This window comes from Emys orbicularis, chromosome 13 (assembly GCF_028017835.1).
Source record: "Emys orbicularis isolate rEmyOrb1 chromosome 13, rEmyOrb1.hap1, whole genome shotgun sequence".
Classification (NCBI taxonomy): Eukaryota; Metazoa; Chordata; order Testudines; family Emydidae; genus Emys; species Emys orbicularis.
The window spans coordinates 37,988,533-38,015,444 of NC_088695.1; the positions used below are offsets into that span (position 1 = coordinate 37,988,533).

The 26,912-nt window shown below is 42.3% G+C and overlaps 1 protein-coding gene across 1 annotated transcript in view; it reads left to right on the top strand.

The window, feature by feature from the left end:
- The window catches only part of ABCC3 (ATP binding cassette subfamily C member 3), a 56,949-nt gene that overhangs the window by 18,869 nt on the left and 11,168 nt on the right, over nt 1-26,912 (top strand). Inside the window, exons 9-25 of the mRNA XM_065415328.1 lie at nt 1,947-2,124; nt 2,677-2,838; nt 4,085-4,177; nt 6,462-6,665; nt 8,062-8,208; nt 8,609-8,696; nt 9,793-9,859; nt 15,291-15,417; nt 15,828-16,004; nt 16,896-17,063; nt 17,940-18,123; nt 19,308-19,413; nt 20,187-20,337; nt 21,878-22,085; nt 22,707-23,017; nt 24,123-24,322; nt 24,426-24,552. Coding sequence (XP_065271400.1) covers nt 1,947-2,124; nt 2,677-2,838; nt 4,085-4,177; nt 6,462-6,665; nt 8,062-8,208; nt 8,609-8,696; nt 9,793-9,859; nt 15,291-15,417; nt 15,828-16,004; nt 16,896-17,063; nt 17,940-18,123; nt 19,308-19,413; nt 20,187-20,337; nt 21,878-22,085; nt 22,707-23,017; nt 24,123-24,322; nt 24,426-24,552 — 2,698 coding nt within the window. The remainder of the gene's footprint in view (nt 1-1,946; nt 2,125-2,676; nt 2,839-4,084; nt 4,178-6,461; nt 6,666-8,061; nt 8,209-8,608; nt 8,697-9,792; nt 9,860-15,290; nt 15,418-15,827; nt 16,005-16,895; nt 17,064-17,939; nt 18,124-19,307; nt 19,414-20,186; nt 20,338-21,877; nt 22,086-22,706; nt 23,018-24,122; nt 24,323-24,425; nt 24,553-26,912) is intronic.

The following is a 26,912-nucleotide window of genomic DNA, read 5'->3' on the forward strand; positions in this document are numbered from 1 at the left end:
GCATTTTGTAGTTTAGATATCTCCTTTCAAAGCCTTGAGGGAAGAGGAGAGTGCTAGCAGGCTTTTAAGGGGAAAGTGGGTTAAATGTCATTGTATCCTGGGAACTTTTCAAACTTATATCAATTCACAGACAAGTTTAACGTCCTGATCGATTGCCATGCATTCATGTAAGCATCTAAACTCTTGTGAGCCGCCTCAGGAAATGTATTTCTCGCAGCTGGAAAAAGTAGGGCGGTTTGGCAAGTTTTGATGCATGTAAAACAATAGTTTTCTATTTCTAGAAAGATCACTAGGTCACATGCTGGGTCCATCAAGAAGAGCCTTTACAGAGCTCCCCACCTAGTGTGCGTCAGTCCGCTGATGCTGCCGGGAGCTGCTCAGGGGAAGGTGGGTTTGGGGCCAAAAAGGAATGTTAACCATGGCCTCCATGTTTTTGCCACAAGTGATTTGGGGCCTGATCCTTAGCTTTTGCAAATCGTCACTGAAGTCCCTGGAGCTATGCCAGTTCACACCAGCTGGTGCCCTGGCCCTTTGAATCAAATCATAGGTCCCACTTTCCTCTGATAAGAAAAGGCAGAATTATTGTGGCAGAGCTTAATTATCTGATTCATAGTGCCAGATCCACTTTACGTGGCTAGTTACCTGAAATTGGAAATGCAGTTACTGGGGTTATTGTGCATTACTTGATATTTTCTGCTTATTAGCCATATCTTTACCATGCAGGCCTCATTGGGAAAGCAATTGCATGTAGTAGAAGTCAAGGGTTATTAATGAAGATAAATGGCTAGTTTAATGGCATCACCATTTAGCTAAAAGGTAGATGTGAATGTCAGTTCTTTATGGATACATCTAGGAGAATGGGGTTTGGAGCCTATTTCCCTGAGGGAAAAGCCAGCCCGAGGCACTGGTGGTCCAGGAGTTTGAAGAAGGTTAGGATGAGGTGATGGTTTGACTATGACCTGCTGTGATGCAGTTTTGGAGGAGAGGAAGAAAAAACAATTAGAAACAAGCTCCAGACCTGTGGGGTAATTGAATGATTGTCTTCTGCCAAAGAGGCAGAATTAGCTGGGGATCCATTAGCCCCTTGGCATTTATAAGTAGGCTGAGGGAGCTCAGCTGGGAGAGAGCTGCAGGAGAACCAGGGCTCTCCAGCAGAGACGGCGTCACAGTGAGTGAAATAGACTCTTGTCTGTGAAGGCCCGGAGGTAGGACTTGGAAGAAATAGGGAGATTGCTGGGGGAAGCTGCTGGCGTCCCTGTGGAAGGGATGCAGTGAGAAAACCCTGAGAAGAAGCAGTGGGTAGCAGCACGATTAGCTCAAGAAGGACAGAAGCGGGTTTGTTTTGGAATGTTGGTGTTGACTGTTTGATAGGACTTTCATAACCGCAGAAGGGGACCGAACTTCCGGAGGGCCAGGCCACAGAAGGCCGAGATGGAGACATGCTATTGAGGGGCCATGGAAGTGGCCGCCAGTGGGGCATTAGAGATGTGTCCCTGTAATGCCTTAACTTGACACTAGGGAGTGCTCTTAGGGTGAGTCCAGTCTCCTACACCTGCCTTATGTAGTAGACAGGCTGGTGTCCCACTGCATGTGTCACTCAGCTCACGGCTACATGGAGCTACTTAGAGAGGTCAGATAAGGAACAGTGCATTTATAGAGGCTGGAGCTCAGCAGAGCCTGATGTTCGGCCTTGTATTCCATCTATTGCTGGTTAGTTCACAACTGGGCTTTCTCTCTGGCAAGATCTAATGTTTAGCTGTTGTATCTAATGTTATTTGAATAAAGCCATAACCTAGCTTGTAACCAGGAGAATTTTTTGTCATTTGTGAGAAAAGGGAGTATGTGGCAACCTGCTATGGATAAGTGAAGCTATGTGCTGTGTTATGTTATGTCCCATTAATCTCTCTCCTTGTTTTGTTTTTCTTCCCCAACTTTCTTAAAAACAGCATACTAATTGGCTTCATTAAGGATAAAGATGCCCCATCCTGGTGGGGATTTTTGATTGCAGCTTTGATGTTTTTCTCTGCCGTGCTGCAGACTATAATACTTCACCAACATTTCCAGTACTGCTTTGTTACTGGGATGAGGCTGAGAACTGGCATCACTGGGATGATATACAGAAAGGTAAGACTGGAAGCATGTAATTGGTCAATGCAACTATATATAGCCAAGGAGGAGTGATCTTAGCCATTAGACAATAAGGAGAGAACAGGCTCATGATTCTGGGGAGAAAGCAGTCTCCTGGAAAATAAAATGAATGCTCAGTTTTCTAAAATGCCTCACTGCACCTTAAAGTACTTTCAGAAAGTAGCAGCTGAGTGTAGGTGTGTTGTTGGATCACCAAACATGGCACAGTCAAATACTGGTTTTATTTAAATATTCAAAATCAAGAGGTGCATCCTTAGTCATAACATACAATTATTTTCTAAGATGATATCTAATAAAGAGGCATCATGTACTAATCAAAATAGAGGAGCGCAAAACAAAATATGTCTCATGAAATTTTATTCTCCAAATGAATTAAAGATGATTTAGGATTGACTTCATTGTTTTATTCCTACTGGAGAAGTATCTACTTAGTAGGGTATCTGGCTTTCCTATTCCCTGAAGATTTATTATCTGCATTTCTCCGCATGTGTCCAAGATCGATAATTATCAGGGTCTCTCACTTTTCAGTCCTTGGTCATCACAAACTCAGCAAAGCGCTCCTCTACTGTTGGAGAAATTGTCAACTTGATGTCAGTGGATGCCCAGCGGTTCATGGATTTGGTGACTTTCCTGAACATGTTATGGTCGGCACCACTTCAGATTTGTCTAGCTTTATACTTCCTCTGGCAGGTACAGGAACCATCACATTTGTCAGAGTTTTTATTTCAGTGACACGCAGCCTGGTTTTTGTTTGTTGAATTCGCCACCATTTTCAGAAACCTCCTCTCTTACTGTCTTGTTTTGGCATAGAATGATTGACACCAACTTACCAAATTTCCTGCATTTGATTGAATAAATGTGCCCTGGATGAGTGGACTTCAGGCTGTTACACCCTTTAGAGCAGTGGTCACCAACCCGTCGATCGCGATTGCCTGGTCGATCTTAGAAGATTTCCCAGTCAATCGCGATCTCCAGCAGTGCAGCATGGCTGCCACTAAGGCAGACTCCCTAACCTGGCCCCATGCTGCTCCCGGTCGGAAGCGGCTAGTGTGGCCACAGGGACAGGGGGTCTCCTTTTGTGCACTGCTCCTGCCTGCAAGTACCGCTCCTGCAGCTCCTATTGGCCGGGAGAGCTGCGGGAGGCAGCGCACGGAGCCCCCCAGGGGCCGCAGGGGCGCGTTGGCCCCTTCCGGGAGTGGTGTGGGGAGGTGCAGGAGGGGGCTTCGGGCTGGGGCAAAGTGATCTTGGGTAAAAATGTTGGAGACCACTGCTTTAGAGGTTTTCTCTTTCTTACTGCTGTAAAATAATCTAACTTTGCAGTACACAGTGACATAATGAGCCACTGGTGACTTTGTAGCATTTTATGTTCAAATACAGAGACAGACCCTCTGACTCAGGCTGAGGATGCCCTCCCTCATGTATTAACATTCAGGGTGATTGGGGTTTTTTGTCAATTACAGTTCCCTGTATCAGAGAGAAGTCAGGGGAAATGCCCTCCCTCTCGGTTCTCCATTCCCTGCCTGTAAATATTTGGTATCTTTTCATATACGGACTGTATTTTCTTTTTTCTGAGGTTTGTGGTGGTGCTCGCTACATCTATTAAGATGCTCTATTTGCATTAGTCCACTGCTGTATTCCCCTTCCACCATGAGCAATTTCGCAAATAAATTGCAGGAGCTCTCAGACGTCATCGATGCTGGTATAGTACTGGTAGCTCCCGATCAATACTGTGATCTAGACTTTATACAACAAGAAGAGGGGAAGCAGAGTCAGAATGCCCCAGTGGGAGGGTGGAAATTCACACTCTCGTTTCAAATACGTGTTAGTGAAGCAATCGCTTATTCTTTACCAAACTCAGCTTCTTTCAATGCTATCTACCGGAGATGACCTTATTTCATGGAGAGCGACAACTTACATTGTCTCTTTTCCTGTCAAGACTTTAGGGCCTTCTGTTTTGGCGGGGGTTGCAGTGATGATCTTACTAATCCCATTGAATGCTGCAATTGCTATAAAAACCAGAGCGTTCCAGGTAGGTAACGTTAAGAATAGTCCATAACCCAAGGTGGTGGCTCTTCTAGAAAAGTGGAAGGAGTCAGAGTCTTTTTAGTGCCTATTGAATCGAAAGTGCAATGTGTCTGTGTACGTTGGATGAGATGCTGTCAGTCAAAAGAATCATGAATGGGACTTTTCAGCATCATCCACTGTTGGCTTAATTCTGCTGTTCCCATTGAAGTCAATGACACTTTTACCATTGATTTCCATAGGAGCAGAGGGAGGCCAGCACTGAACACTTTTGAAAATCCCACTCCATTTTTTTTTTTTTACATTCCTTCCCTGTGTTACTACAAATAACTCAGTGATTCAGCTTCATGAATCTTTAAAATCTGATGTTACGTTTCTCCATTGATGTTGCTTGGGTCCTGTTTTGCATTTCACTAGACTTGAATATTGAAGCTGGACAGGTCATTTTTTATTACATTCTCTGACACAAGCCAAATGCTATTGTGTTTGAGTTGCAAGCACTGCGAGTGTTTTAAAAGAAGTCACTGAAACGTAAAGACAAAACTTTCTCTCTCTCTCTCTTTTTTTTTAACCTTCCCATACTCCTTTTTTTTTTTTTAAACAAAGAAATCTGCATTCCAGACCTCAGCTGCTTGAGAGAATCCCTTGTAAGAGGCTCTTTGACTTGACTTTGGATCAAAGCCATAGATGAAATGAAAGGGGCCCTGAAGAAAGCTTGGGCGAGTAATTAATGAGCCGGGTCTCCAAGGTTGGATCCCTCTGTGGGATCAGGGCCACAAGAAGGACAAATGTATACAGAAGATTAGGCTATTATTTTGTTTGCTTTGAGTACATAAGAGCTATTCTTAGTGATAAACAGAGGCTGTCAGCCAGACTGAGTCCAGATTAAATCGTTACACGTTATCTGCAGAATCTCATCTCTTATCATCCATGAGCTAAACTGAACAAGTTTCCTTTTAGTTAGTGCTAACGATTTTAATACTAATGGAGATTGCACTAAGAATTTAAATGGCCAGTTCTCCTCACAGGCCTCCCCTAGTGCAAGCAAGAAAATTGAGAGATTGAATGATTCACTGTTCAAGCGAAAGATGTGCAGAATGATGCCAGGTGCTCTTCCAAGCAACCCCCAGTCTGGAGGGGACCTCTACTGGGACAAGAGGATAATTCCCTCATCTCTATACCCATTCACTTGGTGGCCCCTACTGTGAGTAGGGTGACCAGATAGCAACTGTGAAAAAACGGGACAGGGGGTGGGGGGGTAATAGGAGCCTATATAAGAAAAAGTCTCAAAACGGGACTGTCCCTTTAAAAATTGCACATCTGGTCACCCTAACTGAGTGCCTAGGAAGAGGGCAGATGTGTTGGTGTACTTGTGCTATGGATTTCTGTCCTCTAAGGTAGAAATTAAAACTGCCAACTCATTTCTTGTAGACCATTGGACAGTCAACAGATGATGATGCCTTTCATCAGTGCCAACCCTACCCAAATTTGAACTGCTGACTTTAAGATGAAAGGCACCTTTATTCCATTAGCAATCTCCGTGGTCATCCACACTCCATGAATAGTGCAATACTAATGCAACAAAGTCCTTTGGCTTGTAGCTGGAAAAATCCAGCTAAGAGATTATGCTGAGTAATGGGATGTCGTAATCTCTTAGTGATTGTTTGGAGTATTTTTTTGAGGTAAAGAGCCCAACCCTTGAGGTTAAATAGTGTCAGAATTGAAAAGTAAATGTAAATAGTGACAATAGCTTCAGCTTTAGTAGCAAAACAATATAGTTACATTCCACAAAACCTTGAGACAGCCAACAGATCTGCCAGTTAATCACTACCTAATAAATATTAGCATTTCTTTTCTCCCTTGACCTATAAGGAGGGGTTAGGGCTGAGTAGCAGAGTGTGTGGATTCCAAGCAGGTGAGGTGGTACATTTAATTTTTCATTATATCCACATTCTATTCTGGGGATTTGATCTGGGGGTAATGGAGTGGAGACCGTTTTCTTTAAAATACACTGCTAAATAATGAAGGGCACCCAGACATTTAAATAGGCACTTCTAAAATTGTACATCAGTAAAAATCTAAATAAAGAAAGGAAAGAATTAGGGTAGCATTTTCAATAGTGCCTAAGTCCCACTGGAAGATGCTTTTGAAAATTTACCCCTAGACAATAAACTTGATTAGAATGCACTTGTATTTCTAACAATTTATGTGATACACTGCCTGCCTTTTGTGTCTGCCTAAAAATATAGATAGATAGATTTTTTTTAACAATGTTATTCGGAATAATTTAGGTGGAACAGATGCGGTATAAAGATTCCCGCATTAAACTAATGAATGAGATTCTGAGTGGCATAAAGGTACTGAAGCTTTACGCGTGGGAACCATCCTTCCAGGAGAAAGTGCTGGAGATACGAAAGAATGAGCTCCGGGTTCTGAAGAAAGCAGCATATCTAAATTCTTTGTCCACCTTTGCATGGATCAGCGCACCATTTCTGGTAAACATCATTTGTATTGCTTACACAAATAGGTATGAAAGCTATCAGGGCACAAAATAGAAGGTGAAATCCAGAGCCCTTAAATAGACTGTCTGCATATCAAATGGGTATTGGAATAAACATGTATATTTAAAAATCATACATACGCTTTAAAACAATTTAATACTTTACTGTTCTATGACACTGTTCATCAAAGTATTTTTCAGTGACGTCTCGCAGTTAGAGCTGGGCACAAAATAGCTTTCCCATCCTGTGGAAATTTTTGAGATTTCAAAAAATGTTTCCGTCCCAAATCAAGACAAAAAGTCAAAATCTTGAAAAATATTGTGCACCAAAAATCAGGGGGAGAGTAGGGGATTTTATATTGGGTTAATCAAAATGTCTTGTATAGATTTCAGCCTCATTTTATGTATTTATTTATTTTACTTGAACTTAATTTTTTAAATGAAAAGTCATTTTGACCTTAAAAACTGAACTTTTTTCATTCTGGAAATGTCCAAATGGGAAGTGTCAACAATTCTGAAATTTAACGGGAAACTTTTTCATGAAATTGTTTGTGGGGAAAAGATTGGTTTTAAATTGGCATTTTCTGATGAAAAAATATTTTGTCTCAAAGTTCCTGAGCAGTTCTCCTCACTATGCCCTCGTATGACATAGACACAGACATTGGGGGCAGGTGAAGAGCCACGTTCTTTCCTCCCTCTCAGACTTTCCTGTTAAATTCCCTTTGATTTAGCTGTAGATCTCATGCATTCTCATCACCGATCCCCACTAGCTTGTTGTGTGTGATTGCAGCTATTTTGTGAGTGGTAAATATTATTGTCCCTATTTTATGGAGGGGTGCACAAGGTTACACAGAGTCCGTGGCATAGTTGGGAATAGAAGCCAAGTATCCTATGCAGTAAATACTAAGAAATTCCTTCTTGACTTACTAGAAAATGAGTTTCTCCTTTGCTTTCCTGCCAAGACTCCTTGGTTTATGTTTTTGTGGTTAGCCTCCAATGGCCAGTGATACTGAAGTTAACAGTGGACAAATTGGAGTGGAAGGAACAAGAAAGTGGCCTGAACTTGCCCCAGAGCACAAACCACACCCTAATAAATACACCTTAAACTTTTATGTACTCACAAGAGCCTTGCAGTTCACCTTTAAATCTCAACTTTCAATGAAATATAATCAGCAAATAGTCTTGTTCTGTAGACATTAGCATCATTTGTGTGGTACAATGGCTTGTCTTTTAAAGCACATTGGGATTTGATATATGAAAAGATAAAAAGCAGTAGAGAATTGGTCCAGTTCTGACTCCAATGATTTTATTTCTAACGTTATCAGTTAGGCCTGAATGCTCTTAACAAATCAAGAGGGCTTTTTTGATCAAACACACTTTCTGGCTTTCAGGTTGCACTGACCACATTTGCAGTATATGTCAGTGTGGATGAAAATAATATTCTGGATGCAGAGAAAGCCTTTGTCTCCCTCTCCTTGTTTAATATCCTAAGGTTTCCACTCAACATGCTTCCACAGGTCATTAGCAACCTTGCACAGGTAAGGAAGGTCTTGTTCATTATTTGGTTCAAATTCAAAAAACAATGGTATCTCTTGATTTTAAACTGGACTGTGAAATATGACAATTCAAGGTGTCTCCCATACTCTTTTTAATGTTCTTTTATTAGCACTGCACTATTACCAGCCTGGTTGCTTGTGAACGAGCCTGTGTTTTGTGGCATTTCGTGTGAGTTTTGCTTCACTTAAGCAAATTTACTTTATCTCAAAAATGACACCGCTCAGATCTTGACGTTTGGGCTACAACCCATCCCAGGGAAGGAATAAGTCATGGGTCATGAACTCCACATGGTAAAAGCATGAGCCTGCTTCCCTCCTGACGGGAAGGAGACTGGTTTCTCGTTTTAAAGACTATGAAATAATGCCTCCCTTTTTTTGTTAGACAAGTGTTTCCCTGAAGAGAATTCAGCAGTTCCTGAGTCACGATGAGCTTGATCCAAATTGTGTGGAAACCAAGGTGGTTACTCCAGGTAAAGAGGAGATGGTGTGGATGATGGGGGTGTGCATGTGTGTGTCTGTGTGGGTTTGGAGAGGGAGAGTGCATAGAAAACCCCAAACTTGCAATATTTATCAATAGGCTACTTGGATTACAAAAGAATCGATTAATAATAATGCCAGTGAATTCCGAAAGGAAGTCCTTTCCTGGAAAATGCTTGTTTGCCCTCAAGACAATGTGGAAACTACCAAGGTTTCTGGCTGTATTCGTGAGGCATGAGCTGTTCTTTTAAAATGCTCTGTATTTGAGTCTGTATTTGTAATGTAATGGATACTAACATCGTATCATGCTTTGGGGCATCAGCTGATCATCAGGGGCCAGGCAGGGCCATGTTTGGCATTGCATAAATGCATAGGGGTGATACGCAGGTTTGGGGGGCAGGGAAGGTCACTTACTTCTGTTGGCCACTGCCAGAGGCACAGAATCCCAGATTCAGTCAGAAAACGGTCTGATCTCATAAGATTCATGAAGTGTTCTCCTGTAACACACTCTTGTTGTTCTTTGATTTAAAGCTTCTTTTGTCTTCAAGATTCTAAGGGGGCAGGAGATGCAAGGCAGCTGCCATGTGATTACTATTACATGCCTACCATTCCACAAGGAGATGAATAAAGCCTGATGATCTGTAACTTGTTAGGTCAGCAATATGGCAGGCCTAAACTTGTACATGGACCTCCCCAGCAAACTGCCAACCTTTTACTGACTATGGAATAGTCCCTTGAGTGATGTGATGTGATGTAATTATCACAGAGGGATGTTGAAAACTGTCCTGGGCAATTCAGGTGATAAGCTGCTCTAGGGACCATTCCTGCCGGGGCAGGGAGATAGACAGCTTTCTCATGTCTCAGTTCTGTGATTTCATTTACTCTGAACAGTGTTCCCTTGTGACTGAGCAGATCACAAATGTTACTTCCCATGCCAAGAGAAAAGGGAATGGAAATGAACACAAAACTTCCGTAGTGTTGTATAAATAAATGTCCTCCAACTGTTCTCCCTTTTCAGTAGAAAGGCCTCACTCAGCACCATTATGCACAACACTTTTTCCACCCTCTCTATTATGTTCTGTTGTACAGGCTACGCCATCACTGTAACAAATGGGACATTCAGCTGGGCAAAGGAGCTCAAGCCATCTCTGAAAGAGTAAGATTTCTTTATACAATTCCAGTACAGCATCTACCTGCTTCCCTCTGTTTGTTGTCTCTAGTGAAATCAGTTTCAAGGTTGTTTAACGTTAAACCAGTAGGGCGTTCGGTTTCATTGTTACAAAGTTATATTATCCGATCTCCTGCACATGTCTTTGTTTTTTAAACATCAGACCAGTTTGCTTGTCCCATATTATTATGCTGTACAAAGCCTAAATATTACAGAGCCTAGAAACTGCAGTGACGGGCATATCATAGGTAGATTAAGGGACAGATGGAGTAAATTAATTTCTAATGTAGATAATACATATTTACTGGCCCAATCTGTTGACCGGGAAAATCAGATTATCTGATGGGCTGCTAGCAGTGCTATTGAGAGAATTGGGATGTACATGTTGGGCCTTGAAGACTTTAGTTCATGGACATAAGAACACTTTTTCTGTTCTTTGAAGGATTTTGGGTCATACCCATCACCGTGGTATCTCAGGGTCTTTTTGAGAACCTCTATTTGCAGCCTTCTCCCCCAGCCTCCCAGTTTTGGTTTGACCCCCTGTTTGAACAAAGTCAAATCTAATTGTGGCTAAAAAGTTGCACATTTTGCCTAGTTTCAGGTCAAAATCAAAGGCACTCGAGCATTTATAACGTGTTTAGCACACTGTAGCATAAGTAGAAACTTTGACGTGGCTCTGACCTGCTTGAAAAGCTCAGGTTCTGCAAGAAGCTCAACTCAGACATAGGGAAGGGTAGGAGAGATGTCCTGGAGGCCAAATTTAGGCTGCTAGGGAAGAGACTGAAATCCAGGACCTCTATGGTGGCATTCTCAGAAATGCTCCCAGTTCCACGCGCAGGGCCAGGTAGGCAGGCAGAGCTTCAGAGTCTCAATGCGTGGATGAGACGATGGTGTAGAGAGGAGGGGTTTACATTCATTAGGAACTGGGGAAACTTTTGGGATGGGGGGAGCCTATACAGGAGAGATGGGCTCCACCTAAACCAAAGTGAACCAGACTGCTGGCACTAAACATTAAAAAGGTTGTAGAGCAGTTTTTAAACTAGGAGATGGGGAAAGCCGACTGCTGCAGAGGAGCATGTGGATCGGACAGAGACTTCTCTTAGGGGAGAGTCTAATGATAGAGAATCTCCAGGTTCTAGTCAGGAGCAGAGGATGGAGGAGGATAAAGTAGGGGCCAGATCAGATGATAAACATTCACATAAAAAAGAATCTAACACATCAGAAAAGGGCAGACAAGTAAACAGTGAAAAGTTTTTAAAGTGCTTGTACACAAATGCTAGAAGTCTAAATAATAAGATGGGTGAACTAGAGTGCCTCGTGATAAAGGAGGATATTGATATAATAGGCATCACAGAAACCTGGTGGACTGAGAGCAATCAATGGGACACAATCATTCCGGGGTACAAAATATATCGGAAGGACAGAACAGGTCGTGCAGGGGGGGGGGAGTGGCACTATATGTGAAAGAAAATGTAGAATCAAATGAAGTAAAAAGCTTAAGTGAATCCACATGTTCCATAGAATCTCTATGGATAGAAATTTTATGCTCTAATAAGAATATAACATTAGGGATCTATTATAGACCACCTGACCAGGACAGTAATAGTGATGATGAAATGCTAAGGGAAATTAGAGAGGCTATCAAAATTAAGAACCCAATAATAGTGGGGGATTTCAATTATCCCCATATTGACTGGGAACATTTCACTTCAGGACGAAATGCAGAGATAAAATTTCTCGATACTTTAAATGATTGCTTCATGGAGCAGCTGGTACGGGAACCCACAAGGGGAGAGGCAACTCTTGATTTAGTCCTGAGTGGAGCGCAGGAGCTGGTCCAAGAGGTAACTATAACAGGACCGCTTGGAAATAGTGACCATAATACAATAGCATTCAACATCCCTGTGGTGGGAAGAACATCTCAACAGCCCAACACTGTGGCATTTAATTTCAAAAGGAGGAACTATGCAAAAATGAGGGGGTTCGTTAAACAGAAGTTAAAAAGTACAGTGACTAAAGTGAAATCCCTGCAAACTGCATGGGCGCTTTTTAAAGACACCATAATAGAGGCCCAACTTCAATGTATACCCCAAATTAAGAAACATAGTAAAAGAACTAAAAAAGAACCACGGTGGCTTAACAACCATGTAAAAGAAGCAGTGAGAGATAAAAAGACTTCCTTTAAAAAGTGGAAGTCAAATCCTAGTGAGGCAAATAGAAAGGAGCATAAACGCTGCCAAATTAAGTGCAAGAATGTAATAAGAAAAGCCAAAGAGGAGTTTGAAGAACGGCTAGCCAAAAACTCCAAAGGTAATAACAAAATGTTTTTAAGTACATCAGAAGCAGGAAGTCTGCTAAACAACCAGTGGGGCCCCTTGATTATCGAGTTACAAAAGGAGCACTTAAAGACGATAAAGTCATTGCGGAGAAACTAAATGGATTCTTTGCTTCAGTCTTCACGGCTGAGGATGTTAGGGAGATTCCCAAACCTGAGCCGGCTTTTGTAGGTGACAAATCTGAGGAACTGTCACAGATTGAAGTGTCACTAGAGGAGGTTTTGGAATTAATTGATAAACTTAACATTAACAAGTCACCGGGACCAGATGGCATTCACCCAAGAGTTCTGAAAGAACTCAAATGTGAAGTTGTGGAACTATTAACTAAGGTTTGTAACCTGTCCTTTAAATCGGCTTCTGTACCCAATGACTGGAAGTTAGCTAATGTAATGCCAATATTTAAAAAGGGCTCTAGAGGTGATCCCGGCAATTACAGACCGGTAAGTCTAACATCGGTACCGGGCAAATTAGTCGAAACAATAGTTAAGAATAAAATTGTCAGACACATAGAAAAACATAAACTGTTGAGCAATAGTCAACATGGTTTCTGTAAAGGGAAATCGTGTCTTACTAATCTATTAGAGTTCTTTGAAGGGGTCAACAAACATGTGGACAAGGGGGATCCAGTGGACATAGTGTACTTAGATTTCCAGAAAGCCTTTGACAAGGTCCCTCACCAAAGGCTCTTACGTAAATTAAGCTGTCATGGGATAAAAGGGAAGGTCCTTTCATGGATTGAGAACTGGTTAAAAGACCGGGAACAAAGGGTAGGAATTAATGGTAAATTCTCAGAATGGAGAGGGGTAACTAGTGGTGTTCCACAAGGGTCAGTCCTCGGACCAATCCTATTCAACTTATTTATAAATGATCTGGAGAAAGGGGTAAACAGTGAGGTGGCAAAGTTTGCAGATGATACTAAACTGCTCAAGATAGTTAAGACCAAAGCAGACTGTGACGAACTTCAAAAAGATCTCGCAAAACTAAGTGATTGGGCAACAAAATGGCAAATGAAATTTAATGTGGATAAATGTAAAGTAATGCACATTGGAAAAAATAACCCCAACTATACATACAATATGATGGGGGCTAATTTAGCTACAACAAGTCAGGAAAAAGATCTTGGAGTCATCGTGGATAGTTCTCTGAAGATGTCCACGCAGTGTGCAGAGGCAGTCAAAAAAGCAAACAGGATGTTAGGGATCATTAAAAAGGGAATAGAGAATAAGACTGAGAATATATTATTGTCCTTATATAAATCGATGGTACGCCCACATCTCGAATACTGCGTACGGATGTGGTCTCCTCATCTCAAAAAAGATATACTGGCACTAGAAAAGGTTCAGAAAAGGGCAACTAAAATGATAAGGGGGTTGGAACGGGTCCCATATGAGGAGAGATTAAAGAGGCTAGGACTCTTCAGCTTGGAAAAGAGGAGACTAAGGGGGGATATGATAGAGGTATATAAAATCATGAGTGATGTGGAGAAAGTGGATAAGGAAAAGTTATTTACTTATTCCCATAATACAAGAACTAGGGGTCACCAAATGAAATTAATAGGCAGCAGGTTTAAAACAAATACAAGGAAGTTCTTCTTCACGCAGCGCACAGTCAACTTGTGGAACTCCTTACCTGAGGAGGTTGTGAAGGCTAGGACTATAACAGCGTTTAAAAGAGAACTGGATAAATTCATGGTGGTTAAGTCCATTAATGGCTATTAGCCAGGATGGGTAAGGAATGGTGTCCCTAGCCTCTGTTTGTCAGAGGATGGAGATGGATGGCAGGAGAGAGATCACTTGATCATTGCCTGTTAGGTTCACTCCCTCTGGGGCACCTGGCATTGGCCACTGTCGATAGACAGGATACTGGGCTAGATGGACCTTTGGTCTGACCCGGTACGGCTGTTCTTATGAGACAGCTTGTGTTTTGTAACAAAGTCTGAAACCAAGGGAACTTCCCTGTTCTGGGGTTTCATTCTGAAAGATCCATGCAGCTGTAACTAGAATTATCAGCCACCAAAATCATTGTCTCTTAAAATGCTGGGGAGGGGGAATATGCTACTGGATATGGAGGATAATGAGGAAAGGTTTTGAATTTTGGTGGTCAATCCTGCTTTGAATGCTTTGTTGAAAGCCTGGCTACATATGAAAAGCTCTTGTAGGTAATGAAAGGAGTCTGAGGAATGGCTCCGGTCCCAATTCTGTGTCTAGTTCTGTGCATATGGGGCTGGCATTGACTTCAGAGGGACTATGTAAAGGTAGAGGGGTCCGATCATACAGATCTGCAGGAGAATTAGGGCCTGAGTCAAGACTTTAGACCATTTTAGAAGAAAATTATATTTGGAAGGGTTTTGCTTTCCCCTGTTGTGCCATTATCAATTCTATTTACTAGCACTATAAATATTTTAGTTAAATGGTTTAAACAAGGCACTTAATTCCTCAACATTTCCAGCCAGGTGTTCTTGCTGAGAAAGGCCCTGAGATCATCTGATTCCTTCCAAAAAGGTTATTAACCCTTTGTAACCCAATAAGCTGATATAATTTGAAAACAGGGTCTTATAATGGAAAGTGTAGGTCAACCTTCTCTATAGGCATTGCTACCAGCTCTCCTGATACTCTCCATGAATTTGGTGCATATGTAACACTGACAGACCCCAGTCATCGGCGGGATCGAACCTGGGACCTCTGGAGCTTAGTGCATGAGCCTCTACTGCATGAGCTAAAAGCCAACTGGCTGTAAAGCAGCACACTGATTAATCTCTCTCAGTGGTCTCGGTGCCACTAGATGGGACACAACACCACACCCAGGAGGTGTGTGGGTTACACATACTGCAAGGGTAATGAGGAAATTGTCCTGAATCATAAGTGGGGCTCCTATGTGCTACTGCAGTACAAATAATACTCATAATAAGCATGCTTAAAAAGAAGTGGTGGGGGGAACCAATAACCCAGCTACATTTACTATATCGTTTTATGTGCATTTGCTGAGGTAGGGGGGGATTGTGAGTGCATACATCAGACCTGACTAAAGGAGCTGTAATATCTTTAACTAACGTTTAATTAATTTTCAGCCTATTTCCTCCACAGTATAAATTTGTTGGTCCCCAGTGGTTCTTTGGTTGCTGTTGTTGGCCATGTTGGCTGTGGGAAGTCTTCACTGGTATCAGCTCTTCTTGGTGAAATGGAAAAGCTAGAAGGACATGTGGCAGTGAAGGTGGGTTCTAGATAGGATGGCACTTCAAAATAATGTATGAATACACCTAGCATATTATATACATGCACATAGTGAATTGTTTATATATACATAGCGTATTAATATATGTCAGCTTGGACAGAGAATTCAGGGCTGTCTGTACTTTTACCAACTTCTCTGGATGCTTGTTTGGGTTTTGCTCATTACATTTGATTAAATTAAACAGTTGTGTTTTTTCCTGAGATTTCTACTGTACATCACCAATTAGTGCATGTGTATGTACAATACATATGTACTGTAGTGTGTGACTATGTATGTGCATATTACATATAGATTTGAATTAGCTCTGTAATTGTAAATCACAGTTCATTAAAGGTAAATCCATTCCACAATGAATAGTAAATCACAGAGGTTTGTTTTTTTCATTTTAGGGATCTGTTGCTTATGTTCCACAACAAGCCTGGATTCAGAATGCCACCCTGAAAGATAATATTTTGTTTGGCCAACAACATAATGAACAGAAGTACCAAAATGTCCTGGAGGCCTGTGCTTTAAAAACTGACCTTGAAGTACTTCCAGGGGGAGATCATACTGAGATAGGAGAGAAGGTAGGGCCCTTACCCGCAACATGCACAATGATGTCTGCTCTGTCTGTGCGATAGAAATAATGCTTTATATTTAGACCTTGATCCAGCAAAGTTTTTAAGCAGATGCTTAACTTTAAGCTTATGTTTAAGTCCATCCTATTAAACAAAGCTCTTAAGTATGGGCTTAACTTTAAGTGCGTGTTGAAGTGCTTTGCTGACTGGGGATCATAGACCTGATCTTGTGAGATACGGAGCATCCTCCACTCCCAATCAAGTTCTGAGTGTGATAAGGAATTCTGTCCATGGCAGTTTCAGAATCCATGCTCCTCCACGTGATGGGAATGTGATATAACTCACACCAAGCTTGGTATAGGATCCTCTCCTAACTCCATATTCAAAATAGAAATCAGCTTGTTACACAACTGTTTCCCAAACTAAAGGTGGTTTTGCAGAGGCTCACAAGTTTCATGCCAGCCTGGGCAGTGTTGTGTGACCGTGAGTGGATATATTGAATCACCTGGAAAGCAGGAACAATGTGGCAAACATTACCGTTTCAGCTGAATCTTGCTTTGAATTTGTGTTTTGTCTCTCGTTTGGCAGATTTTGGTTTTGATTTTTAGCAGCCCCATTTAAGAATTCATTTGGTTCCAGGGCTCTTGTAAGTTGCTACAAAGAATTTTCCATTTGTAAGTTGCCAAATTCTTTCCTTTCAGATAGCAGTGCATGCACAAGCAGCTTTATTAGAGTTCCGTTTCCCCCTTCAACGCTACCTGTGCTATTCTATTCAGGCCCTTCTACTGTGCCCATCACCATAGCAACTGAGTGCCTGTGAGCCGTAAGGATGCCCCTGCTATTGCTTGGATTAAATTGTGTTGTAGGTGATGTATTTTGTCCTCTCCTTCCACCTTGCAGGGCATCAATCTCTCGGGTGGCCAAAGGCAGAGAGTGAGCATTGCCCGCGCTGTGTTCAGTGACTCTGATGTGTACCTGTTAGATGACCCTCTTTCAGCTGTGGATTCCCACGTTGCTAAGCACATCTTTGACAACGTTATTGGACCAGAAGGGGCACTTAAAGGAAAAGTAAGCCTGTGTTTGGATTCTCTTTTCTATACACACACGCGATCCAGAACTATCAGGGGTTAACTGGCCTGCTATTTTAACACTGGGAGTTGAGTTCTGAATAGCTCCCTGATTTCTTCATTTCATTGTACTTTTGGAAAAGGTGCCCATTGCCAGATGCTCAGTCGAGAGCTATTGTTCTGACATGCCCAAGGGTGGGGACGTGAAAAGCTCTTAAGCCTGGATAGTGTTTCTTCAAGTCTTGTGGAAACTTGTTCTCCCATGGAAACTAACACCTGACACTGCTGAAAACAAAATATATGGAGGAATTTAGAGCAGCCCCGTCCTTACTGTTGCTTGTCACTGTCCTGGGGCAGCTCAGGGTGGGGTGGGGGCGAGGGGGGGAATGTTGTGAACCACTTAGCATTTCTACAGAACTCTGTGGTATTCTGTTGTCTAAAGGTTGCTGATTCAGGGTCTTGTCAGATCTCATGTGCAGCATCAAGCTATGTCAGAGCTCAGAGGGGAGACCGCAAGAAAAACAATCTTACAGGAAGCGGTCTTGATGATTCAGCAATTGGCATTCGTCGCTGAGTCCGCACTTTGCTAGTTCCCCACTGTGGTGTTAGTGGGCTGCTGCCATTTTTAAAGCGAAGGCCCTGTCGCCATTAAATATTCCTTTAATTCTCTTCACAAGAGTCAGGGGTTTTACACCTAGTGTCTTAGCCGAATTCCACTACATTCTGACTAAATGCCTCCTGATATTTCACCCGTATCCGATACTCACTTTTTATCCTAAAAATGTTACATAGTGATTGCTGCGTGTTGTTAAACAGCTGCAGCGTTCCACCCCAGAGGCGGCTTGGTAGCACTGACTTGTTTCATTCTCCCATACAGACCCGAATGCTAGTGACCCATGGCATCACCTTTCTGCCTCAGGTGGACCATATTGTGGTCCTTGTGGATGGCAAAATCTCTGAAATGGGATCCTACCAAGAGCTTTTGAAGCAAAATGGGGCTTTTGCAGAATTTCTTCGAAATTATGCACCTGATGAAGACATAGAAGAGGATGAGCTAACAAGTACAGCAGTTCTTATTCGTCTTAAATCATAGCTTTTGTATCAATCAGGTCATGAATTTCCCTATATATAAATGTTACCTGCTCCTGCGATACATGCCTGTAGGGAAATGTAATAGTCCAGCCTTAGATTCCTTTTTTTTTTCTGGCTAGTAATGAAAATGTTAGGTACTGTGAGGGTTTTTTTTTTACACTTACTAAGCTGGCATGGTGTAAGTTAACCCATCCAGTGTACTGAATGCAAGTTGGTAATACTGAAGTTTAAGTAAGCAAACATATTTCTTTCCTCTTGCAAAAGAACTTACCCAATCTGCCTGAGGCTAAGTACTTGTTTTCTAAGATAATGTAAGAAATTACTTTCCCTCAGTGTTTTTAATACAGAGAAATCCTTTTTATGGTTGGCAAAGACAGGATCAGTGGGAAAACGTAGTGCCCTTTGGACTCTATTTTTCCAAAGGGGTACCCAGAGCACAGGATTTCTGTTACATAGCATGACACAAATGTCATTTTAATCTGGATTTCTTCTAGGCCTAATTTGACCCTGATTAGATGGTGGAAGATGAAAGTATTTTGGCAAATGTTTCCTGTGTATGGCTGTATTCCCATAAAGTTTGGCTGCAGAAGTGTGTGTCCTGACAAACAAGATGCCAGAGGTTGTAGACAACCTCTTCTAGCAATAATAGACATTTACAGCAGCTTCCTAGACTCTCAATCCTTCATCCCAAGATAATGGGACAGCAGGGCAGGTTCTGCTCATGAGTTTGGTTAGATACAATTACAATACTACTGCTACTTAGCCCTTATGGCACATAGCTTCCAAAGTGCTTTGCCGACATTAATCTTCACAACAGCTCTGTGAGATGGGAGCGTTGTGGGGAGACAGAGGCATAGAGAGGATGTGAATCAGCCAAGTTGCAGAAGGAGTTGGTGTCAGAGTTAGCTTTAGAAATCAGGAGCTTCTTGCTGCCAGTTCTGTGTTCGGATCACACTTTTCTCCGGAATAGCAAAAGTTGCCAAACGCACTAGCTCCCTGCAATTACGCGGCACTGCAGTCTCAAACAGACTTCCGAAGCCACTGTGAGCTTCATAACGCTTATCCTTCATCTAGCGTATTTGCCCCTGGCTTTTGACACCAGTTTCCTATAAGCTGCCCTCAGCAGAAAGCTAAAATGCAATTTTTATTACAGTGCTGGAGGATGAAGAGGTCTTGCTCGCTGAAGATACACTCAGCAACCACACTGATCTGGCAGATAACGAGCCTGTGACAAACGAGGTCCGCAAGCAGTTCCTTAGGTAGGCCTGATGTCCTCTTGTGAATGAAGCCCTCAGCTGGGCTGAAGCACGATTTAAGGAGCCCGTCTTTAACACGAGCAGCTAATTAATGTTGCTCTCCAGTCTGACCCACTGTACTCTGCATCTTTCAGCATAGACTTTAGTTTCGTCTTTGTATTAAAGCCTCCTGTGTCCTTTTAATTTAAAATTATAACATATAGCACAGGGGACAAAACCTGTACTCCTATGAACCCGTTAATGAGAAGTGTATTAATATGAGCAATGATGTAGTTTTCAGACGGTGCTGCCATGAATATTTACACACACAGCTTCAACCTGCTGCTGATTAGATTAATAATATGCCTTTGCAATAGCACCTTTCATCTGAGTATCTTGGAACTCTTTAAAAGCATTAATGAATGGAGCCTTGTTAGCTCCATTTTACATGTGTGGGAACAGAAGAAGAGAGAGATTAGGCACCTGAGTTTCAAAATGTTGGCCTTAAAATTAGGCACCTAAATATGCCACCTGATTTTCAGACGTGCTGAGTACTTGCAACTTCCATTGACTTCGATAGGAATTGTCTTCTCAACGCCTCTGAAAATCAGACCATGTAAGTAGGTGTCTAACTATGGATTTATGTGTCTGACCTTGGGCCACCCATGTATACACCTGTGACTTGCCCACAAGTCTCAGAGGGAGTCAGGGGCAGAGCTGGGAGCTGCGCCCCAGTCCTGTGTTTGAACCGCTATGCTATGCCTCCTCTCCGCTAATAAATCCATCGTTTCGATTAGGCAAATTAGTGTGATATCTTCAGAGGGAGAATGTCCCAAGAAGATGTCCACGAGAAGACGAGTGTGTGAAAAGAAGTCTGCAGAGTCGCCTCAACCACAAAAAATTCTCACTGATAAGCTCATTCAGGCAGAAACCAGCGAAACAGGAACGGTAGGGGGTTGTTGGTTTTTTTCCCCTTATTTTTCTCCAATTATAAAAAGTCACTTTTTATTACATATATAAAAAGCTATTCTATTAAATGTTTCATTTAACATATAGAGACATTGGCATTGCAAAAGCCAAACAGACTATATAGCATTTGTCCTACTGGAGTAGGTGCTCCTGCTTTAAATCTAGGGTCCTTCCAGCAACTTCTGCACCTGGCCTGTGCTATATATTTAGGAGAGAGAATTTCTTCCTGGTCCTGCTGTGAGCATCTTCTGTCCTGAAGCATGATGTTTGATCACTCCATCGTCACACGGCACAGGTCTAAACGTTGTTTGTTTCAAAGTAATTAATTCCCTTTTTAAATCCAGCTGTAGGATTTGATTCTCACCACCTGCAGCAGCAAATTCTATGGGCCAACTGCATGCCATGTGAATACGTGTTTATTTTAATTTAAATTTTAGCTTTGGTTACCATTTGAGAGAGATTTTTGTTACACACAAATGTTGAGACAAGTATGTATTGCAGCCTGTGTGCTACATTGGATTGGGATCTGCCTTGTAAGAGTAACTGTGATATATTGAAGGATGACGGATTAAATTGGGGGTGGAGGGGATTGAGAAGACTGAGCACAGGAAAGAAAGAAAATATAATGAAAATAACCAGGGAGTTTGTGTCACCAAAGAGGGGTCTTAGATTGTCACACAACTGAGCAACAGTGAGAGTATTTTCTACACATTAAATGTTCTAGATGCTCAGTGTCACAGACATCAGGGGAGCTGTTGGTTAAGCATTATTTGTTGGTGGTGTCGACTTTCTTTATGAGCTTTTGAAAAGCACCTAAATCAATGGGATTTGTGCATCTAATAATCTCCCCTTTATATTCTTTTAGAGATTTCATTGGGGCCCCTCTGTCCCTTCCCACAATAATGACTTTTTGAGCCAGAGTTGTTAACTTGGAGATAGAAGTTTTACCCTGTTACTTTGCTTCACACGTTTCTTTTGTTCAAGTGCCTCTGTGTGATTTTTTTCCCTCGAACTTTTGGCCAAGACTTTCAAAAGTGACTCATGAATGTTGGGTGCCCAAGCTGAGATGTGGTAAAGAGACCTGATTTTTTCGAAGGGTGGGCTGCTCAGCCCTTTCTGTAAATCACCCCAAATCACTACTCACTCCTGAAAATCTGGACCTTTGCCTTCTATAGCCCTCAGCTCTGCTCTGCTACCTTTCACCCTATATCTTTAAACATTGAAATAAAATACAGTTAGTTGGAAAAGAGAAAAGAAACCTGAATATTTCACAGCAATCACCATTGACTCTCAGTAGAGATGCAACAGAACTACCTGTTTTAAAGCTGCGACCCGGATGTTGAGCTCAGTCAGATAAATTTCACTCCCTGCACTACAATATGTTAGTATTTTTGGCAATTTCCAGTTTACTGGGCCATCTACTGGAGAGATTTCCCTCTGGTCACTCTTGTTATTTCTGTGAACTCCAGACAGCAATTGAATGTACTTTGTAAATATATTGTGCTTTACACATTTACAGGTAAAGCTGACAGTGTTCTGGCAGTACATGAAGGCTGTTGGCCTCGTGACTTCTTTAGTTATATGCTTCCTGTATGCCTGTCAAAATGCTGCTGCGATTGGGGCCAATGTATGGCTTAGTGACTGGACCAATGAACCTGTCATAAACGGCACTCAGCGTAACACAAGCATGCGAGTCGGAGTATATGCTGCTCTGGGACTCTTGCAAGGTAAGACCATTTCTCCAATTAATACAGTTAAAATATTTAGATGCACCCTTGCTGAGCAAAGAGGGGCATACTGGGAAAGGCATAACAATAGCCACGGTGGGCTCTGAGCTTCTAAAACCTGAGCAAGGGCAGTAGAACACCACAAAACTGGTAAAATTTGTCCGAATCAACACTTCAAAGACTGCATGGTGGAAGTGAAGGAAGGATTGAGAAGGCCGGAGAATGATGGAAACTGAGAAGGAGGGGAGAAGGGAAGGGGGCTGAGAAGTAGAGGAGGGTGTGAATTCCTGGATGGTAGAGGTGATGCAGAGGTCAGGATTGAGGCGCACTGTGTGGAGGACTTGTAGAAGGGTGAGGGAGACTATATTTATAGACAATAAGGGTTGGCTGTCTGGATCCTGCAGACCTTACTCCTGTAAGTAATCTCACTGAAGTCAATGGTTAAATCACCCGTGACCAGAATGTACTGGGACTAATGTGATTGAAGGCTGTAGGGCCCTGATGTAGTAATGAGGAAAGTCTGCTGGCACAATAAAAACTGCTGGATCAGTAAAAGTCAAAAGCTGCATCTTGTGAACGGCGTATTCACAAACCTCTGCAAATTTCTTCTTCGTATAACAGGCCTGCTAGTGCTGATCTCTTCCTTCACCCTGGCGATGGGTGGCATCAACGCAGCCCAAACACTCCATGCTGCGCTGCTGGAGAACAAGTTTCACACCCCACAGTCTTTCTTCGACACAACTCCCACAGGCCGAATCATCAACCGCTTCTCTAAGGACATATATGTGATTGATGAAGTGATACCACCCACTATCCTGATGTTCCTAGGAACCTTCTTCACCTCTGTGTCAACTATGCTTGTAATCATATCGAGCACTCCGCTCTTCGCTGTGGTTATAATACCTCTAGCAATTATATATTTCTTTGTACAGGTAACTATGTCTGACTGCCAACCTGATGATCATTATGGTACTGTTCCTACTCTTTAGTTTAGAGCACTTAATTTAGGAGCTTGGAACATATTATCTCTGCACTGATATTACTGGTAATAGCCTCCCCAGGGCAGTGGTAGGAGACTCGTCTTTTTAAATCTTTTGTTTAGCTTATAAAAAAGATCAGGAGATGACTTGATTATGGTGTTATAAGTACCTTCATGGGGAGAAAATACCAGGCATTAAAGGGCTAATCTAGTGGGAAAAGGCATAAGAAGAACCAAAGGCTGGAATTTGAAACAAGACAAATTCAAGTTAGAAATAAGGCACAAATTTTTAACGGTGTGAGTGATTAACCACTGCAATGAACTGTCGAGGCAGGTGTTGGGTTTTGTTCTTTTGATGTCTTCAGATCAGAACTGGATGTATTTCTGAAAGATATGATTTAGTCTAACATAAATGATTGAAGAAGAGCTCTGGGTAAGCTTGAAAGCTTCTCTCTTTCACCCACAGAAGCTGGTCCAATACCAAATATTACCTCACCACCTTGTCTCTAATATCCTAGGACCAACATGGCTACAGCAATACTGCATACAAATGATTGGGCTTCTTTACAGGGGTAACGGGGTGAAATTCTCTGGCCTGTGTTATACAGGAGGTCAGGCTAGATGGTCACAATGGTCCTTTCTAGCCTTAGGATGTATGAATGAGCCATGGAGACTGAATTCCCTTCTGACTCCTACATGCGGGGCCTCTAAGTCATGCAAAAAGTCACGCTCAGTGGGCTCTGGGGCAGGCCTGCATTGCCATTGTGTATGCTGTATCAGTGGGTACAATTCTGAATCTTTTGGTAGGTTCACAACTTTTTGGCAGTGAGATGCCATTTTCCTTGATTACATGTGGAGGCAAATAGGGCCCGATCCAAAGACTACTGAAGCCAATGGAAAACTCTCAGAGTGTGGTCTTGTCACTATCATTTAAGTAGCCGTGGTTAATCACTATTGTTCTTTACTGTTAGCGTTAACGTCTGGACTGTTTCAGGTATTTTCTTTGTTCACATAAATTACTAATATTTCTTTTGTGTGTTTGTGTTTAATGATGGCAGCGGTTCTATGTGGCTACCTCTCGCCAGTTAAAGCGCCTGGAATCTGTTAGCAGATCCCCCATATATTCCCATTTTTCGGAAACAATCACAGGGGCCAGTGTCATCCGAGCCTACGGGAGAGAAAATTCCTTTGTATGCCTGAGTGACTTGAAAGTGGATGAAAATCAGAAAAGTTATTTTCCTAGCATTGTTTCCAACAGGTAAAACCAGCACAAAATTTTATATGTCATTCTTGCTGAAGCAAGCGTATCTTTCCGTAATCTTTCAAGTGATCATTTACCCCTGTGTTTGCTTATTTAACAGGTGGCTAGGTGTTCGAATTGAATTAATAGGAAACTTTGTTGTCCTGTTTGCTGCCCTCTTTGCTGTGTTAGGTAAAAATAGCTTGAATGCTGGCCTGGTAGGACTGTCGGTATCCTACGCATTACAGGTGTGTATAATTTTGTTGCGGGATGTTGCTGAATATTAACTCATACAGGGCACTGTTATATGACCGACGTTTAATAAGCACTCATAAAAGACAGAATTGATAGGTAAGTAGTGCTGTTCAGGGTTATAATAGTAATACCTTACATACACATATACAGTACTTAAAACGTGCCCAAATGCTACACAAATGCATACAGTATATAGGACTTGCTTCCCCCACCAGTGAAATGTGGTCACCTTTAAGATGGACTACAGTTGTTCTTTAATAGCCCACAGGAACATTGCACAATGGTTTAAGACAGGAAGGGAAGAAAATTATCTTATTCAGATGAAGGTCCATAGGGAGTTTAGGTAGGCAGGATATACTGTACTTCCCGAACTTCCTAATGAGTATCCAGGCTCTCCTGCTAGAACTTTACATGCCTGTTTCTGAGACTGCATTTTCCCAGCATGCTCTTCAGGCTACATTCAGGCTCTTCAGGGGGTGGGCTATTTCTGGATCACTAGATTTTCTTTTTGGTACTGTTTAAGGAGACCTGCACATTCCTTGTCCAGACATGGTGTATAGGGTTTTTAGCAGCCAATTGTGATGGATTTGGTGGCGGCCTTAAAGATTTACTTTGCTAATTCTTGAGTATGCTTGATCTACTGAATTATTATGCAGGATACAGACTATATATTAATCAATGAGCTTAGTGTAATTGTCCCTGTCTGCCTTTCTGTAGTTCCACTGTAGCCTTGGGCAAGCGATCACTATAGGTACGGTAATCCTTATTTGGATGAGAATGCTGGCTGTGGATGAAATTTCAAGGACCCTGCAGGTGGCTGGTAGAGGGCGGTCCCAGCAGAAGTGAACCAACTGAGATCCGGGGAGTAGCCCTGGTTCCAGCAGGCAGAGTGAAAAGTTGCTGGTTGCTTAAGGCCATGAAGAAGGTGTAATTTGTTGTGGGAGGCCCAATTTGCAAGGTCCATTTCATTTTGATGAGATTCTCTGTAGGTCCATCTGGTATGGTGGTTATTAAAGTTTCCGTCATAGATGGAAGGATGCTGGAGTGATGGTAGAGGAGGAGCAGGCATAAAACTCACCAGATACATGGCAGTAGAAGGTTTCTCCAAACAGTGTTGCCATACACCTGACCAACATCACTAAAACAGGCCAAAGACAAAATATTCAAAGTGTAAATCAAAGAAGAGTGGCATCAATACAGGCAACCTCCACAGCGCAAACCCAAGATGAAAACTTCCAGCCATTTTCAAGGGAAGAAATAGAAAAGCACTGAAATCAATTAAAATAGGAAAAGCCTGCAGCTTTGACAGTGATATCACCAGAACTACTACAACATCTTGGGAAAATAAGTCAGCACTGGTTGTCCATCTTCATCCGCGTCACACTTTTCAAGAGAAGAAGAAAACTGGAACTGTCTTTTTTGATCTTACAGCAGCTTATGACACCATCTGGCACATTGGTCTGCTGTATAAGACGTCAGGAGTTCTTCCTAGATGAGTTGTCATGGCAACTGAGCAGATGGCTCTGAGGCAGACATTTTTAGCTGGCTCTGGGCCACAAAACCAGCATCTGGAGATTCCAGAAAAACGGACTCCTGCCAAGCTTAGTACTGGCACCAACTGTATTTAATGTATTCACCTGTGACCAAAACTCGTTACCAGTTCTAGTCAATATTCCTCCAACTAATATATGATGTCAGAATGCAGCCAACAATCTGATCACCAAGATACAGCAAATTCCAAACTTGCCACTGTTCAGGGATATATGGGATGTGCCCCACCACTGACTACGTAGCAGAAATCCTCTCTGGGCAGTGCTGCATGTTCTCCATCCAGCTGATAATATCTTCAGCTCACTGAGGCAGACAGAGAGAGCCTCTGCCCCTACCAGGAATTCCCACATTCTCACCAGGCCAGATGAACCCACCTCTGGAGCCAGTTTCAAGTGTGGTTCCTTGTGCCCAGCCCGACTTCGCTTGAGGCATCCAGGACAGCCCACTGTGCATCTTTGGTGCTGTGGAGGGTGTAGCACACATGCTGAATGGTTGCTTTTTTTTGTATAGGGCTCCCTGGAGGTCTTTCCAGGCTGAACACTGCTGACTCAGAGGCCACTTATTGACTCAAGACGATTTAATTGTTCCCTCTTTAATCCCCCATCACCACCCCCCACACTGTACTTCCCAATTTGGGCAGGATACCAGGCTTAATGCCCCTGCTCTTGCTATAGGATCTATAGTCACCAGGAGTGGTCAGGATTTTTAGGCCTCATCTGCAAACTAATACTGCTGGAGCACTGGTTCAATACTGATTCAGAAGAAAGGGGGCCACTTACTGAATCACCAGCACAGATATGAT